The following is a 19,764-nucleotide window of genomic DNA, read 5'->3' as shown; positions in this document are numbered from 1 at the left end:
TACCTGCAGTTCGTCAATTTGATCCTTGTTAACTGCAGATAGATACCAGCACTTGGCAATCGGACAAAATTACAATTCTAACCCCTGGCTGTGACTCGTACCGGTCTGGAAAGAAAAGGGCATGCATTAGGTACTCACTCTCTAAACCGCAATTGGGGCTGTTTTGGTTCATTGATGCAATTCTGGCATGTAATTTCTCCATGGTAGGTAGACTGTCATGTACCGCCCTCCATAAGAAAAAATTGTACCCTTGGTATGATGGTTTTTGTTGCCCATATTTTTCTTCCATGGCTTAATCTGGTATTCTGTGAAGTTGATATTGGTCTGTACCTGATTCCTGAGCTTGTTATATCCCTCCCCTGTGGTATATTTTGCGGTTGTTGACTGTGTGACCAGAATGCCTAGGTAACGCTCCTGGTCTTGTGCTTAACTGGTACCTTTCTTTGGTTCCAGTATCATTTCAGTAAACTGAAAATTGCGTATTCTCAATTCCATTCTTCTAATTTATTTGTGCTGTATCTTTCTCTTTTTCATTTTGTTGCTTAATGGGCCCGGCTGTACCCATTGGTGGGCCGGTCATAGGCCCGAATAGGAGTCGCTCTCTCTGCATCTTTTTAACAATAGATATCATCAATAATGTCAAGATGGTTATAAAAATTTATAGTAACAAGGGGTTAATCATACTGTACCTGTTTGGCGGCAATGAAGATTAAGGTATTGTGTCTTAAGAATTTAAGCTTTACTAAGGAGTATCTCCTGGGCATATAGAAGACTATGACTGAAAACTTTAATAGAATAAAATATATATTGTTGTATCAGATGACATGTTAAAGACTAAACTGCCCTTTGTAAATTGCATCTACACAAATTTGTATGAGTGAGGCTATGGTACTATGCATAGCGCTGATTGGTCCATACTACGGATCAATATTCTTGTTTTCAAAATTTTAATGGTCGATTTGAACCGTTCAAAATGGTCTCCATATGAATATGTACTTGTAAACTAAATTTTACAATTTTTAGAATTTTATTTAAAATATATATTGTTGTATGAGATGATATGTTAAAGATTAAACTGTCCTTCGTATATTGCATCCGCACAAACTTATAATACAATCAGTCAATTTACTTAATGTACAAATTAATATATTGCACATAACGAATATCAAAATTATAATCAAAATAAGATAACATGTACAGAATCTGTGTCAACAAATAATAAATGGATAGAGCTGAATTTATTGGATATACCAGTTATACAACATAATAAAGTTTTTTTTATTCAAAGACTGTCAGCACATATTATCACACAGAAGTAAACTACAACAACGTTTTCAAAATGCAAAAAGACTATTTATCTAACACTTCAAAATATCAGCATTTTAGCTGTTGCCAAATTAAGACATCTCAGGCATCTCAATTTGGGAGCAAACTCACTGAATGCGTATCCTCTGCATTAACTCAAAAATGAATCTTTTGAGTTAATGAATCTCAACCGTCTGATTTTAAACGGAGCCAATCCGACCTCTACTTATGATACAGGGCTCTTTAATATTAGCGGGAATCTAATTTGCACGAAACTTAAAACAGATCGGATCGTCTGGATTCATTAACTCAAAAGATTCCCTTTTGAGTTAATGCATAGGATACGAATTCAAACTCACTGGGGTTTTAGCAAGTGCAGTTGTAAATCTTTACAAGTTCTTTCCTTAAAATAGAATTTTCTTTCCGATCAAATCCCTTCTGAAATTGGTGTTTTAATCAAATTTTTTTTATATATTTTTTAATATATAAACAGGACCACACAAAAAAAAATCCAGAGTTTCCGATTCAAATCGGCCAATTCTTACTGATTCATCTGAATATGATTGTACGGTTAAATTACCGATTCCGACTTCAATTATTTTGAAAACTATGATCCTAAGTAATTTTTTGATAGTGTGTGAAAATTCTTGTTAGTGTTTTTTTTTTTTTTTTTTATCTTTTGAATTCTGATTGATAATTAGTGTTAAAAATAGAGTTAATTCATTGAATTTTGATTGGTAAATGATAAATTAGGATTAAATTAGAGTTAATCACTTAATCCCTTTCTCTGTGTTTTTTTAAACTCAATTAACTATTTAAATTTGGTTAGCTATTTTTTTCTCTATCTTGATGAAATTCTGAATCTGTCTCTATCAAAATTTATTTAGATTATTAAAAAAAATACTTGATTTATAACAAAATTAAACAAATCTGTAACTTTATTTTTAAAATAGCACTGCCTGTGCTGGTTCACCACTTTTTTTTTGAATTTTTTATTCCGAGCGCAGATTTTCTCTGCGCTCGGGATTTTTTTTTTATTTTTTATTTTATTAGAGTTTGGAGAAAAAAAAATCCATTATGTATATGTATATGTATGTATGTGTATGTTTATTTATATGTATGTCTATGTGTATGTATGTATATGTATATGTATATGTATATGTATGTATATGTATCTATATATAGAGCTAGGCTACGGTGAGTTGCGAAGTAAAGCGACTATTTTACTTCACGCTCTTATTTTGCGATTTTAAAGTTCAAAACGTCGATCTGAACCGTTCATCTTGTTCTTCATATTGAAATGTGCTTGGAGACCAAATTTTACATTTTTTGGATTTTTTTTTTACTATTTATTAAGTAATTTTGAAAGTCGCTGATCTGATGGTCCAGAAAATTTTACTGTTTTTTACTGTTCACAGCAAAACAGCAATTTTCAAAAATACTTAATAAATAGTAAAAAAATTTCAAAAAATGTAAAATTTGGTCTCCAAGCACATTTCAATATGAATTAAACATCTAACGGTTTGGATCGGTCGTTTGGACTTTCAAAATAAAAATACGGCGTGAAGTAGAAACGCGTTTTACTTCGCAACTCACCGTAGCCCACCTCTATATATATATATATATATATATATATATATATGTATGTATGTATGTATATGTGTGTTATATATGAGATGGGCTATGGTGCATTGCAATGCATGAAGGGGTTTGTGCATTGGACTATAAATCTAAAATTCAAAATTCAAATGACCGATCCAAACCGTTCATCTTGTTCTCCATATTAATATGTGCTTGGAGACCAAATTTTACATTTTTCTGAATTTTGTTACTATTTATTAAGTATTTTACAAAATTGTTGATCCAACGGTGGCTTAACAAAACAGTAAAATCAGCAGCCACCGTTGGATCAACAATTTTGTAAAATACTTAATAAATAGTAACAAAATTCAGAAAAATATAAAATTTGGTCTCCAAGCACATATTAATATGGAGAACAAGATGAACGGTTTGGATCGGTCATTTGAATTTTGAATTTTAGATTTATGATCCAATGCACAAATCCCTCCATGCATTGCAATGCACCATAGCCCATCTCTGTTATATATATATATGTATGTATATGTGTGTATATATATATGTATATATAAATATACATATATATACACATATATATAAATATACATGTATATAATATTTATGTTTATGTATATGTATATAATATTTATGTTTATGTATACGTATACACATATATACACATATATACATATACATATATTATATACACATATATACATATACATATACATACACATATATTATACACATATTATATTATATATACATACACATATATTATTAAAAAAAATCAGACCATGGATATTTTCTTTCTCCAAACTCTAAAAATAAAATAAAAAAATATACATATACATCTACATATACATATACATAAACATAAATATTATATACATATACATATATTATACATATATTATAAAAAAAATGAGTTATACATATATTATATACACATATATACATATACATATACATAGACATATACATATACATACACATACACATACACATACACATACACATACACATACACATACACATACACATACACATACACATACACATACACATACACATACACATACACATACACATACATACACATACACAGACATACACATACACATACATATACATATATATATACATATACATAATGGATTTTCTTTTCTCCAAATTCTAAAAAAAAAAAAAAAAAAAAAAAAAAATCCCGAGCGCAGAAAAAATCTGCGCTCGGAATAAAAAATTCAAAAAAAAAAAAAAAAAATTTTCGGGCCACAAATTTTTTCTGCGACCCGGAATAAAAATTCCGGAGCGCAGAAAAAATCTGCGGCCTGGGTATTTTTAAAATTTCATCCAAAACTTGGTTATTTTTAATATAATAATTATTTTTTTGGGTATTTTTAAAAAAATCGGCAAAACCCTCAAAGACTTTAAATAAGTTTATTTAGTCAAAAATGTCAAAACCCTCAAAATCAAACAACGAATCCATAAACGCAATCTTTGAGTAAAAAAATCTCCACCGCTTAATTTCATCTTCGGACTTCGGTTCAGATTTAATCAAGGCTGCCCAATAATCTTGAGTCTGTGTCCCCCCCGGTACCTGAGGTGCGATTAATAAAAATGGACAGCCCAGATTAATTCCATCCAGGCCAAACTCAATCCGTAGCTGTTGAGGTTGTTGGGAGTATGCTTTGAGATTCGTTTCTAGTAAAATAAACGGTCCAGATTCACCACTTGAACCTCAGGTACCTGGGGTGCTACGGATTCCAAAAATCTCCTCTAGCGACTATCACTTATTCACTTGCCGGAAAAACCTGCGCCGCCCGTTGTACCAATTACCAAATAAGAAAGGAAAAGGAGAAGAGTCCATCGTCGCCTTTGCCGAGGGTGGCAATCGACTTCTTCTTACCTCCGCTTGGTAGTAGCTAACACTCTCTTTCACAATTAAACCAACCATGTGTTCCCATCTTTCTTCTCAATTAAAGAGAGCAATCTACTCCTCTTTATTCTCTTCTCCCCAATGCCATTACCACCATCTCCTCCGCTCTCCTCTTTCAACCCAAACCCAGCCCAAAGAGTTGCCTTTTATTGCCGACTATCTCATCTCCTCCTTTGGCTTCTCTCTCGATCGAGCGCTCAAGGCCTCCGCGAACAGTCATCTTACGGCAATCAAGTCCTCGGCACGGCCTGAAGCAGTGGTAAAGTTCCTAACTGACACTGGCTTATCCCATTCTCAGATCAAATCTGTTGTTTCATCCCGGCCAACTCTTCTGGGATCCAATGTGGATAAGACCCTGAAACCAAAGGTGCGTGAAATGATAGAAGAGGGGATCCCTGGAGAAGTACTGGTTCAAATAATCCGATACAACCCTATTGTACTTCAATTGAAAGACACTCTTCCACTCCTAATCTTCTGGAGAGATTTTGTCGGGAACGACAACAAGGCTTTTTTGAAGGTTATTTCAAGGAATCCTTTCCTAATCTCTTTGCACATTGACAAGCATATTCTTCCGAGAATAAATTTACTGAAAGAATATGGATCGTCGAATCAAGATATGGTTTCATTGTTAGGGAGAAAAAACTGCTTTTGCCGTAACCTCGATTGTATAAGGCAGTTGCTTGATCTAATTGAGGAGTTGGGGATTCCAAGGGGATCCAGGATGTTTCTATGGGGGTTAGATGCTATTGCTAATTTGAGCATAGGTAAAATTAAAAGCAATGCAGAGTTCTTCAAGAACACATATGGCTGGTCACAGGAAGAGGTTTGTGCTGCCTTCCGGAAATTGCCTCATATACTCGTGTATTCAGAGGAGAAAGTGAGGTCGACTATGAACTTTCTTATGAGTAAAGCTGGGTTTGAGGCGAGGAGCATAGCTTCAAAACCGCGGTTACTCGGGTGTAGCTTAGAAAAAGTATTGATCCCGAGGTATATTGTACTAAGTGCACTGGAAAGCAAGGGAATAAAGAAAAAGTGCAGTTTTCTCAGTGCTTGTTTGGCTTCTGAAAGGCGCTTCCGTGAGATCTATGTCGTGCCGTATGAGAAGGATGTGCCTGGGCTCGGCGAAGCTTATGCTGCTGCTTATGGTGGAAAAGTGCCGGTCTAACTATTGTTCTTCTGGGGTAGAAATGATGTGTATCAGTTTACAGTTCTAAATTTGGTAACAGCTGATACTCACTACCTAGGGTTCTATTATTTTGTAATTTTAGTTTTTGTTGAATTATTTTTCTAGTCATTAAAAGCTTGTACCTTTTATTTTTTGGAAGTGAATGCCCTTAGGCACTGGGATTAAATTTAAAATGCCATGTTACAATTCAAGATGAAGTAAAATCTAAAATAAAAATGCAGCAGCGGTTTCTGGTAAAAAGCTACTCCTGATAGCTGCTGCGTACAGAACTCAAAACGGGTATCTAAACTACCCAGTTCCTAACATCTGTTTAATACAATTAATTAAACAAAAGCTACCCGGTGTCCAAGCTACCCGGTGTCCAAACTACCCTGTATGTGACTGACATCCATTAATTGAAATAAACTGTGAATTGAGAGTCTGTTGAAGGGTGAAACTTAAGGTGGTTGCTTCCCCAATTTCACCTACATCTTCCTGTTCTTCTGGCCCAGTTTGCCAGTTGGTGCTCATCATGTACCGCCTCTCTTGCTGCCTTCCGTACCGGCAGTTCTGCCACCAGGTGTGCTACTCCCCATACCTGCAGTTCGTCAATTTGATCCTTGTTAACTGCAGATAGATACCAGCGCTTGGCAATCGGACAAAATTACAATTCTAACCCCTGGCTGTGACTCGTACTGGTCTGGAAAGAAAAGGGCATGCATTAGGTACTCACTCTCTAAACCGCAATTGGGGCTGTTTTGGTTCATTGATGCAATTCTGGGATGTAATTTCTCCATGGTAGGTAGCCTGTCATGTACAGCCCTCCAGAAGAAAAAAATTGTACCCTTGGTATGTTTTTGTTGCCCGTATTTTTCTTCCATGGTTTAATCTGGTATTCTGTGAAGTTGATCTTGGTCTGTACCTGATTCCTGAGCTTGTTATATCCAGTGTTGTAAAATGCGGTATGCGGAAGGTATGCGGAAGGGCACCGCATACCGCATATACGGTATGCGGTCGCATATGCGGATTTTTATGCGGACTTATATATGCGGAAGAGAACATTCAAATTAGACTAATTCAGAAGACTACATCTAAAATTAGAGGCATGATATCTTCAAAATTTCAAAATGTATGGTATTGTATTTTCAAAATAGAAAATTTTTAAGGAAACGTTTGCTGGATGATTTGTATTCCTGGGTAAAGCAAATTCATGTTTTTTTAAGTCAAACATTTTATAAATTTCATAGGCTCAAGCCCAAAGAAGACCACGTGATAACTAGTGGGTGACTTGTATTATATGATTTGTATTCTGTGAATGACTAGATGCGTGGCCCAAAATCTATCAAGCCCAATTCCAAATCAAAAGAAGACCACGTGGGCACGTGATGATTCCGGTGTATAGAATCAATACAATTGTCCCACAATCCCAAACAAAGAGAAACATTGCTCTTGAGCGCCTATAAAAGAGGCCGGGGGTCCGTTGTTAACTTCGCAAATCAACTTAACAGACCATGGAGTCTGGATGAGGATTAAGAACTGGGTTTCGGTTTTATACTGGAATCAGGATCCGAATCCGTTGTTTTTTTAAATAAATAAAAAAATAAATTTTTTAAGTGGATTGTATTTGGTTTTGGTTAATATCGAGACTGAATAGAATCCACATATTAAACCGCATAGTTAGATTTTATGCGGTTGTGGACCGCAAACGCATATGCGGCCGCATATGCGCCGCATAGGACCGCATTTTACAACACTGGTTATATCCCTCCCCTGTGGTGCACTGCCCTCTAACACTTCTTCTCAATGAGTTGATCATGCATCAGATCTCTTGCGGTTGTTGACTGTGTGACCAGAATGCCTAGATAACGCTCCTGATCTCGTGCTTAACTGGTACCTTTCTTTGGTTCCACCGTTCCAGTATCATTTCATTAAACTGAAAATTGGGTTATCTCAATTCCATTCATCTAATTTATTTGTGCTGTATCTTTCTCTTTTTTATTTTGTTGCTTAATGGGCTCGGCTGTACCCATTAGTGGGCCGGTCAGAGGCCCAAATAGGAGGCGCTCTCTCTGCATCGTTTTAACAGTAATATCAAGATGGTTATAAAATTTATAGTAACAAGGGCTTAATCATACTGTACCTGTTTGGTGGCAATGAAGATTAAGGTACTGTCTTAAGAATTTAAGCTTTACTAAGGAGTATCTCCTGGGCATATGAAAGATTATGACTGAAAACTTTAATAGAATAAAATATATGTTGTTGTATAAGATGACATGTTAAAGACTAAACTGCGCTTTGTATATTGCATCTACACAAATTTGTATGAGTGAGGCTATGGTCCTACGCATAGCGCTGATTGATTCGTACTACGGATCAATATTCTTGTTTTTAAATTTTTAATGGTTGATCTGAACTATTCAAAATAGTCTCTGTATGAATATGTACTTGTAAACTAAATTTTACATATTTTAGAATTTTTTACTATTATTTTAGATGGGTAGAAAATCCCTGTTTTCGGATGATCCATAATTTTCAGATCAAGTGATTTTCCAAACACTTCAAAATATCAGCATTTTAGCAATTGTCAAACTTGTAACTTCCGAGTTATTCCGTTGAAATGTGAACTTATATGATGCTTTTGCTGGGGTTTTATGTACATGATATAAAGATTTTATTTGATTGCAAGATTATTTTATTACAATAAAATATCCTTGCCGAGTTATTTGTCCGAATGTTTGAGGAGAGACTGAAGTTGGGCCAACTCTTCGGGCTTCATCAGGGCTTGTATGTTACCATCATTTTGCCATTTTGCGAGAAAAGATGAATGGGCTTTTATTGGGCCGGATTAAATATATAATAATAGAGCAATTTCTGAAATAGCATTTCTATTGAAAGAGGTTAGAAAACAGCAAATATCCCTTTATTAAAAAGTAACATTTGCAAATAAAATGAAAAAGAGAAGGATACAGCAAATAAACTAGAATGGAATTGAGAATCCCTAATATCCAACTGAAATGATAATGGAACAAAGAGGTACCAGTTAAGAACTACAAGCTTCTAATGACTAGAAAAAATAATTGAACAAAAACAAAAATTAAAACATAGTAGAAGCCTAGCTAGTTAGTATCAGCTGTTACCAAATTCACAACACTGATGCACATAATTTCTTCCCCAGAAGAAGGATAGTTAGACCGGCACTTTACCACCATAAGCAGCAGCATAAGCTTCGCCGAGCCCAGGCACATCCTTCTCATATGGCACGACGTAGATCTCGCGGAAGCGCCTTTCAGAAGCCAAACAAGCACTGAAAAAACTGTACTTTTTCTTGAGTCCCTTGCTTTCCAGTGCACTCAGTACAGTATACCTCGGGATCAATACCTTTTGTAAGCTACACCCGAGTATCCGCGGTCGTAAGGCTATGCTCCTTGCCTCAAACCCAGCTTTACTCATAAGAAAGTTCATAGTCGATCTCACATTCTCCTCTGAAAATGTGAGTATATTAGGGTACTTCTGAAAGGCAGCACAAACCTCTTCCTGTGACCAGCCATATGTGTTCTTGAAGAACTCTGCATTGCTTTTAATCTTACCTATGCTCAAATGAGCAATTGCTTTTAAACTCGTAAGAAACATCCCAGATCCCCTCGGAATTCCCAGCTCCTCAATTAAATCGAGTATCCGCCTTAAAGAAACCAGGTTACGGCCCCAGCAGTTTTTTGTCCCTAACACTGAAACCATATCTCCATTCGACAATCTATATTCTTTCAGTAAATTTATTCTCGGAAGAATATGTGTGTTAATGTTGAGTGTAAACATGAAAGAATTGCACAAAATAATCTTCAACAAAGCCTTGTCGTTGTTCTCGACAAAATCTCTCCAGAACAGTAAGCGGGCAAGAGTGTCTTTCAATTTAAGTACAACCGGGCTGTATCGGATCATTTGCACCAGTACTTCCCCAGGGAACCCCTTTTCCATCATTTCACGCACCTTTGGTCTCAGGATCTTATCCGCATCGTATCCCAGAAGATCTGGTCGGAGTGAAACAACAGATTTGATCTGAGTATGGGATAAACCAGTGTCAGTTAGGAACTTTACCACTGCTTCAGGCTGAGCCGGGGATTTAATCACTGTAAGATGCCTGTTGGTGGAGGCCTTGAGCGCTCGATTGAGAGAGAATCCAAAGGAGGAGATGAGATAGTCAGCAATAAAAGGCAACTCCTTGGGCTGGGTTTGGGTTGAAAGAGGAGAGCGGAGGAGATGGTGGTAATGGTAATGGAAATGGTATTGGGGAGGAGAGAAGAAAGAGGAGTAGATTGCTCTCTTTAATTGAGAAGAAAGATGGGAACACATGGTTTAATTGCGATTCTAGGGTTTACCATCAGCGAAGAAATGTCTTTCAATAAGAGAATAACAAGAGCGATGCGATTTAGATTACTTACAAGAAATAGAGGAAGCCGAGGGAGTGCTTGGAGGGGTCGAGCTGAGAGAGAAGCGGCGGCAGGTTTGCTGCTTGTGAGCTGAGAACTGAAGTTGCGCCAACTATTGAGAAGGTTTTTGGCGAGAAAAGCCGAATGCGAGAGAAATAAACTGCTGGTGAAGAGGAATGGGCTTTTATTGGGCCGGATTACAGAAGACTAATAGCTCCCTATTGAAAGAATTTAACAACGTCTATTCAAAACTTGAGCAAAAATTAAGATGTCATAAAAATTCTTCAATAGTACTATTCTTCTGGATGAAACATTGAAACATAGTTTCAGCTCTTTAGTTAAAACATATAATTAATTAGGGAGAATTTCATATATACCACTCAAAAACTGTGAAATTACATATTTACCACCATTCAAATTTTTGTAATTACATATTTACCATCTAAAAATCTAATAACTCACGTATTTATCTAACATAACTTTAGTATATATCAAATATATCTAAAACTTAGATTAATTATGTTTAATTTTCTTGAAACTATAATTGATTAAAGATTAACTTAGCATCATCTCTTTATTTCATTATAATCGTTCTCCTTTATATCCAATATAAAAGGATAAAAAAAACAGATATTCCAAACTGAACCGATAATAAAACACATATTCTCAAACTCTGTTACTACTTTGATAACAGTTGCGATATCATCGTCGAATTCAGTATGAGTTATTTTGTTAAAAAAATTAGAGTGATTACCTTATTTTTAAACGATCAAGCTGTTATATATGAAATTCTCCCAATTAATTAAGTCATCTTTGATGAATCAACTGATTGCTTAATTAGTGCATGTAAATTGCACAGTGCAAGATTCGACTGGAGAACCTATTTCACTTTACAAACTATTACTAGAAGAACCGATATTTTTTTTATTAATATCCATACTTAAATAGAAAAATACAGAAATGTCCCTGATTTTTTGAAAATTAAAAAAAAGCCCAAACCGTCGATATTCTCAACGGTCCACTTTCTTTCATAATCACCGGGATTCTTTGATAAAAATTAATTCTAACAAATTTTATTCTATCTCTTCTATCTTTCACTATTTCTCTCTTTGCCAATCTTGCATGTAAGTCCTTATTTTTTATAATTATTATTTCGTAGCTCAAATTAGTTAAAAATGTATCAAATTAGTTTGAAATTTAGAAAATTAGTATAATTAATTATCAATTAGAAATGTAATTAATGTTTAAGCATATAATTACCTGTTCTCATAAATGTGTACTCTCACATAAGTCACCTTTTTTGTCCTTTTTTTTTGAAACTTTGGTAGCAGCTACCCAATTAACTTTTTTTTTTTTTTTGTTGTCTATGACTTCTCAGGTATCGTCTTGGTAGATCCGAGTACAAAAATCCAGAGAAGTATGACACAGCCATCACCCCAAAAAATTAAAAAAAAAACCCAAAAACTACAATCCATTTGAACCAATGATCTTCACTATTCTCTTCTCCTTCTGCATCTAAATCTCCATCACTCACCTCTGACGGATTATCAGATTCACACCGAACCCGGATCTGAATCCTGCACAACCCGCTATTGTTTGTGTAGGATGCTATATCCATCATGGATGACATCTAACCTTTGTCTGCAATCCCATTAACCTGTTATAACTCAGATCCAGGTTGTTAATTAACTCATTCAAACTCTCAAAGGAAGGAGGTATAGACCCGTTAAGGCTATTACGCGACAAATCCAAACTTTTTAGTGTACCTAAATGCCCGAAATTAGCTGGTATCCTTGTATCATGTTATATGACATGTTAAGAGATTTCAGGCCTTTGAGAGGTTAGTCAGTTCAGTTGGTATATATTATACCGAAAAACCGTTTCGTGATAGATCCAAATTTGTATATGATGGGGGGACAGGTTTACAAATTTCAGTTGGTTCGATCTAACCGGTTTTAAAATTTGTAAACCGGTTTTAAAATTTCAGTTGGTTCCTTTATTTTTAAAATTTCAGTTGGCTCTTAGTTGGAGTAAAAAACTTAAAAAACTTCGACAAAAAATAAAAGGATGGGCAAAAAATTTTTATAATAAAAAAAAAAGAAAAAAACATTGATAAACAAAACAATACATGAGTTAGAAAAAATAAAGGAAGAAAGGCAATTTACTGTAGAAGAAGAAACCAAATGGATTTTTTTTAACAATAGATTAGATGAAATTTACCAAGAAGAAGAAACCTACTGGCAATTAAGATCTAAACAATTATGGTTAGAGGCGGGTGACGCCAACACTAAATACTTTCATACTATAGCTACTCATAGATTAAAAAAAAATAAAATACATAGTTTGGAAATTAATGGTTCTATTAGCAATAATATAGTAAAAATTAGGGAACACATAGTTTCTTATTATAAGGAGTTGTTAGGGACTGTAGGGTGCAAATATGGTCACTTGGACCAGAATTTTTGGAATACTAATGAAAAATTGACAGACCTGGAACAATGGACTTCAGAAAGACCTTTTACAGAAATAGAAGTTAAACATGCAGTCTTTGCTTCTGAACCAAATGGCACACCTGGACCAGACGGTTTTACTTTCCAGTTCTATCAATTTTTCTGGGAAATAGTCAAAGCAGATTTAATGTTACTTACACATTTCTTTTATGAGAATCAACTTAACTTGCATAGGATTAATAAATCTTGCATATGTCTCATACCTAAGGAAAAGGATGCAATACATATTAAGAAATTTAGGCCAATAAGTTTAGTTAACTGTAGTTTTAAAATTATATCTAAGATTCTTACTATTAGATTAGAACAAGTTATGGATAGACTAATAGACAGTAGCCAATCTGCTTTTATTAAAAATAGATATATCTTAGATAATATGATCTTAGGTCACGAAATTCTACACTCAAGCTATAGTAATAAACAATCGGGGGTAGTGATAAAAATAGACTTTGAAAAAGTCTACGACAAGATACATTGGGAGTACTTGCTAGAAGTTTTAAAAAGTAGAAATTTTGGCTTAAAGTGGATACAATGGATCACCCAATGGCTTTATAGCTCACAGTCTTGTCTCATAATAAATGGGGGGCTCACTAATTATTTCTATTGCAAGAGGGGGGTTCAACAAGGCGACCCTCTATCTCCTTTTATATATATATTAGCAGCAGATACACTTAGTAAACTTTTTACTAAAAGTAGGCAAACTAACTTAGTTAAAGGATTAGGGCCACCTTGCATAGAGGGTCAAGCTGTCACTAATTGCCACTATGCAGATGACACAATTTTATTCCTGGAAGCCCAGGAAGAAAATGTGGAATCCGCATGGTGGACCATGCTTGCTTTTGAATCGATATCTGGTATCAAAATGAATTACGACAAAACTGAACTTTACTCCATCCATGTAGAAGCCAATAGGGCTCTAACGTTACAACAGATTTTTAGATGCCAAGGAGGGCAATTCCCCATAAGATATTTAGGCCTACCTCTTCATTATAAAAAATTACTAGTGTCAGATTGGGCATTCCTTGTAGACAAAGTAGAAAGTAGACTAAAACATTGGAAAGGGTCCATGCTATCAATAGGAGGTAGATTAACTCTCTTAAATTCAGTTCTTTCTTCTATTCCTTTATACTCACTATCGGTTTATCGAATGCCAATTACCGTAGTCAAACAAATAGATAAAATTCGAAGGCGGTTCCTCTGGCAAGGTAATTCTCGAAAGAAAAAATATATTCTCATAGATTGGTACACATCTTGTTTAGCCAAACATGTCGGAGGCTTAGGTATACTTAACCTTAGGCAAATGAATATCTCCCTTTTACTTAAATGGTGGTGGAAATTAAAGAATAATGAGTATCATAGTCCTTGGAAAAAAATAGTTGTGTATAAATATATAACTCACAATACAACTGTCCTCTCTCCATTCTGGTCTGCTTTAGAGAAAGTCAAACACATAGGTGACATGAGTGTTTCTTACACACCAGGAGTAAATACAACAATCAAATTCTGGACTGATCATTGGTACCAAAATTGCCCTTTAGCTATAAAATTTTCCACACTGTACACAAAATGTAGTAATAAGGATGTTTTGCTAGCTGATGTCATACATTCACAAGGACAGATAGTCCGGTTTAGGATAGAATTACTAGGAGTAGATTATCAAGACTGGCTAGCTCTACTACACATCATTAGCACAACCTCTTTCACTCTTCCACACGATTACATTGAATGGAAATGGGAGGCTTCAGGGAAGTTTTCAACACACTCTATCTACACACTTCTTAATTTTGGGGGGGTTAAACCTAGTGACTCAATGCTTTGGTGGAAATTACCAGTTCCACCAAAAATAAATTTTTTTATGTGGTTAGTATCCCATAACACAATATTGACCAAAGATAATCTTACATTGAAAGGGTGGGTTGGAGACCAAACTTGTCATTTCTGTTCTGAACATGAATCCATTAATCACTTATTCATAACTTGCAATTTAGCACAACAAATTTGGTTTTATTTAGGTAAAAGTCAATGGGTAATGCAGAATTGGCATACATGGGATGATATCTTACATTTTGCACATACATTGGATTATGCAAACAGAACTGGTTTCATGATTGTTTTAAGTGCAGTTAGTTGGAGTATTTGGAAACATCGAAATAAAGTATGCTTTAATAATAGTCATGTTAAAACTGCTAGATCATTAATTTTGCTCATTAAAACCTTGTGTGGATATTGGTCAGGTACCTTGAAGAAGAAAGTTAAAGATGCGGTTGAAGAGTGGCTTCCTTTGATTGAAGATGCTATCCCATTAGCTCAGTACATGCCCATGGAGATGGTCGTTTACCAGCCAGCAACCGACTCTGATGGGGGTCCTCCTGCGATGACCTAGATGCGATGCAGAATAAACCCCAATTTTGTCATTTAGATATTATTAGCCTCAGCCCATTACTTAGCGGCTTGATTTTAGCAACATTAGTCTATTTTTGGAACATTGCAAGTGTTAAGCTTTGGATGATGTATGTCTTGGTTTTTGTTTTGTTGTTGCGGTTTTTTTGTTGTTGACTCTAAAACTGGTATAACTGTGATGGTGTAATTATTCATATTCCGATCAATGGAATGGGCATTTTGCCTTTTTAAAAAAAAAAAAAAATTTGTAAACCGAACCAAACAATTAAATCAATAAAAAAATAAACTGGACCGGTTCATTTAACTGGAAAAACCGAAGGAAATTGATTAGGCTTTTCAAAATTAAAAAGTTGTTAGTTGATGTCGTTAACAGGAAAATAAAAAAAAAACAAAACAAACAAGCACCATCCTGCGCGCTATAAAATTCGAAAACTACCATGGCATGACACGTTGAAACATGTCTTACCAAGCTGTGTTGTACTGATAAACAGGTTTTGTTCATATTTGATACTGTACAACACAACACGGTACGTAACTTTTTAAAATTTTGATGTGCTGACATATTCCGAACACGCCTACACGATAGTTAGAACACGATACGATACAGTGTCAAACTGTCAATACCCATTGTTAGGAATTCACATCCTCTCCAATACTTGATAAGGTAATATTTTACAATTACTAGATTTGGATCGTTCTTTTAACCCATTGTTAGGAATTCACATCCTCTTAAGGGAATTCCGATCCTACCGAGTTTTTTAAAAATACTCAAATTTATTAATATTTTAATATAAATAATCAGATGTTTGATAAAATTATATTTTTACTCAAACCGCAAGGAAATTTTACGGTTTGGATTAAAAATTCAAACCGTAAGATTTCCTTACAGTTTGGAATTTTGTTTTTTTTTTAGCCCAACTTTGCACCTCTGGTTAACATATCAAAACACCTTCAAAAATCATGAAAATTTACCGAAATGTATTTTTGACTTCATAAAATAAGAATGTAAAGTTTCACACAAAATCTCGAAACAGATCGTGAGATATCGGCTCTCAAAATTTACCCGAACTGCTGAAAGAGTGCTTATGAGCCCAAATTTGCACCTCTGGTTAGCATATCAAAACACCTTCAAAAATTATGAAAATTTACCGACATGTATTCTTAACTTTATAGAACAAGACTGTGAAGTTTCATACAAAATCACAAAACAGATCGTGAGATATCGGCTCTCAAAAATTGCCTAAATTGCTGAAGGAGTGCTTCTGAGCCCAAATTTGCACCTCTGGTTAACATATCAAAACACCTTCAAAAATCATGAAAATTTACCGACATGCATTCTTGACTTCATAGAATAAGACCGTGAAGTTTCATACAAAATCTCAAAACAGATCGTGAGATATCAGCTCTCAAAAATTGAAGGTGTTTTGATATGTTTTATGTTTTATTATGTTTTGTTCAGTTTAGTTTCGTTATATTTTATCATTCTGGGGTAGTATTTAAAAATAACAAAAAAAATACTATTTCGTTATAAAATTCGTACAAATCTCTAACTTAATAATTCGAACAAACTGAACAACATACTATTTCTTACAATGATTAAAAACAATATATTGAAATTAAGGAACAACAATACGACAAGTTAAATAGAAGAATAAAATTAAGAACAACAATATGACAAGCTTTAAAAATAACAAAAAGGCCCGAAAGTTAAATAGCAAATTTGAAGGTGTTTTGATATGTTAATCAGAGGTGCAAATTTGGGCTCAGAAGCACTCCTTCAGCAGTTCGGGCAATTTTTGAGAGCCGATATCTCACGATCTGTTTGTGATTTTGTATGAAACTTCACAATCTTGTTCTATGAAGTCAAGAATACATGTCGGTAAATTTTCATGATTTTTGAAGGTATTTTGATATGTTAACCAGAGGTGCAAATTTGGGCTCAGAAGCACTCTTTCAACAGTTCGGGCAATTTTTCAGAGCCGATATTTCACGATCTGTTTTGAGATTTTGTATGAAACTTCACAGTCTTATTCTATGAAGTCAAAAATGCATGTTGGTAAATTTTCATGATTTTTGAAGGTGTTTTGATATGTTAACCAGATGTCCAAAGTTGGGCTAAAAAAAATAAAAAAATAAATTTTTTTTTTTTTTTTAAAAAAAGAATTCCAAACCGTAAGGAAATCTTACGGTTTGAATTTTTAATTCAAACCGTAAAATTTCTTTACGGTTTGGATAAAAAACTAAAAATATAATTTTACCAAACATCTGATTATTTATAATAAAATATTAATAAATTTGGGTATTTTTAAAAAACTCGGCCGATCCTACAATACCTGTTAAGAATTAATCTGGGCCGTCCATTACTGATTGCTGTCAGTCAGGTAATGGGATGATACGGATTCCACGGTTGTTTCACAACAATTTTAAACAAGTTTATCCAGTCAAAAAAGAAGAAGCCAAAACCCTCAAAATCAACTTTAAACTCCTCTACCGACTCCCACCGGTCGGAAAATCCTGCGCCGCCTTTGCCGACGGTGGCAACTGGATTCTTCTCACGTCCGTTTACAATTAAACCATGTGTTTCCATCTCGTTTTAAAGAGAAGAATCTACTCCTCCTTATTCTTTCCTCCCCAATACCATTACCACTATCTCCTCCGTTTTCCTCTTTCAACCCAAACCCAGCCCAAGGAGTTGCCTTTTATTGCCGACTATCTCATCTCCTCCTTTGGCTTCTCTCTCGATCGAGCGCTCAAGGCCTCCGCGAACAGTAATCTTACGGCGATCAAGTCCTCAGCACGGCCAGAAGCAGTGGTAAAGTTCCTAATTGATACTGGCTTATCCCATTCTCAGATCAAATCTGTTGTTTCGCTCCGACCAAATCTTCTGGGACACAATGTGGATAAGACCTTGAGACCAAAGGTGCGTCAAATTATGGAAAAGGGGATCCCTGGAGAAGTACTTGTTCAATTGATCCGATACAACCCGTCTGTACTTCAATTGAAAGACACTCTTGGCCGCCTACTGTTTTGGAGAGATTTTGTCGGGAACAACGACAAGGCTTTGTTGAAGATTATTTCGAGGAACTTTTTCCTATTCTCGTTGCACATTGACAAGCATGTTCTTCCTAGGATAAATTTACTGAAAGAATATGGATTGTCGAATCAAGATATGGTTTCATTGTTAGAGAAAAGAACCTGCTTTTGCCATAACCTCGATTCTATAAGGCAGTTGCTTGATCTAATTGAGGAGTTGGGGATTCCGAGGGGATCTGGGATGTTTCTACGGGGGTTAGATGCTATTGCTAATTTGAGCATAGGTAAAATTAAAAGCAATGCAGAGTTCTTCAAGAACACATATGGCTGGTCATAGGAAGAGGTTTGTGCTGCCTTCCGGAAGTACCCTCCAATACTCAGATTATCAGAGGAGAATGTGAGGTCGACTATGAACTTACTTATGAGGGAAGCTGGGTTTGAGGCAAGGAGCATAGCTTTGCGACCGCGGATACTCGGGTGTAGCTTGGAAAAAGTATTGATCCCGAGGTATACTGTACTGAGTGCACTGCAAAGCAAGGGACTGAAGAAAAAGTGCAGTCTTTTCAGAGCTTGTTTGGTTCCTGAAATGCGCTTCCGCGAGATCTTTGTGATGCCGTATGAGAAGGATGTGCCTGGGCTCGACAAAGCTTATGCTGCTGCTTATGGTGGAAAAGTGCCGGTCTAACTATTGTTTTTTGTGGGGAAGAAATTATGTGTATCAGTTTACAGTTCTAAATTTGGTAACAGCTGATACTGACTATCTAGGCATCTATTATTTTGTAATTTTTATTTTTGTTGTATTAATTTTCTAGTCATTATTTTTGTAAGTGAATGCCCTTAGGTGCTGGGATTAGATTTAGAATGTCATGTTACAATTAAAGATAAAGTAAAAACTGAAATAAAAAGGCAGCAGTTGCTGATAAAAAGCTACTCCTGATAGCTGCTGCAGTATCTAAACTACCCAGTTACTAACATCTGTTTAATACAATTAATTAAACAAAGCTGCCCGGTGTCCATACCCGATAGCTGACATCCATTAATTGAAATAAACTGTGAATTGGGAGTCTGTTGAAGGGTGAAACTGAAGGTGGTTGCTTCCCCAATTTCTCCTGTAAAACATCTTCCTGTTCTTCTGGCCCAGTTTGCCAGTAGGTGCGTATCATGTACTGCCTCTCTTGCTGCCTTACATACCATTGTGTACCTGTTACATAATTTTAGAAAATTTGCACATTGTGCCACCAGGTGTGCTACTCTCCATACCGGCAGTTCACCCTAAGGCTTACTTCTGATGCCCACCATGTGGCTCGAGCAGTGGGGCTAAAGAAAAGGGCATGCAATTGGGGCACTTTGGGTTTATTGATGCAATTCTGGCATGTATGATGCTTTTTGTTGCCCATATTTGTCTTCCATGTC

The 19,764-nt window shown here is 35.4% G+C and overlaps 2 protein-coding genes across 2 annotated transcripts; one reads left to right on the top strand and one right to left on the bottom strand.

The window, feature by feature from the left end:
* The first annotated feature begins 4,838 nt into the window (after window positions 1–4,838).
* LOC144567160 (transcription termination factor MTERF8, chloroplastic-like) lies at window positions 4,839–5,987 on the top strand. The gene has a single exon (XM_078317258.1). The coding sequence runs from the start codon at window positions 4,839–4,841 to the stop codon at window positions 5,985–5,987; it is 1,149 nt and encodes a 382-aa protein (XP_078173384.1).
* Window positions 5,988–8,951: 2,964 nt separating this feature from the next.
* On the bottom strand, window positions 8,952–10,550 carry LOC144561388 (uncharacterized). The gene has a single exon (XM_078310359.1). The coding sequence runs from the start codon at window positions 10,332–10,334 to the stop codon at window positions 9,174–9,176; it is 1,161 nt and encodes a 386-aa protein (XP_078166485.1). The 5' UTR covers window positions 10,335–10,550; the 3' UTR covers window positions 8,952–9,173.
* Window positions 10,551–19,764: the final 9,214 nt, after the last annotated feature.

The sequence above is a fragment of the Carex rostrata genome, chromosome 1 (assembly GCF_964058835.1).
Source record: "Carex rostrata chromosome 1, lpCarRost1.2, whole genome shotgun sequence".
NCBI classification, from domain to species: Eukaryota; Viridiplantae; Streptophyta; class Magnoliopsida; order Poales; family Cyperaceae; genus Carex; species Carex rostrata.
Note: the sequence above shows the minus strand (reverse complement) of the source record. Positions and strands in the feature narration are given on the sequence as shown.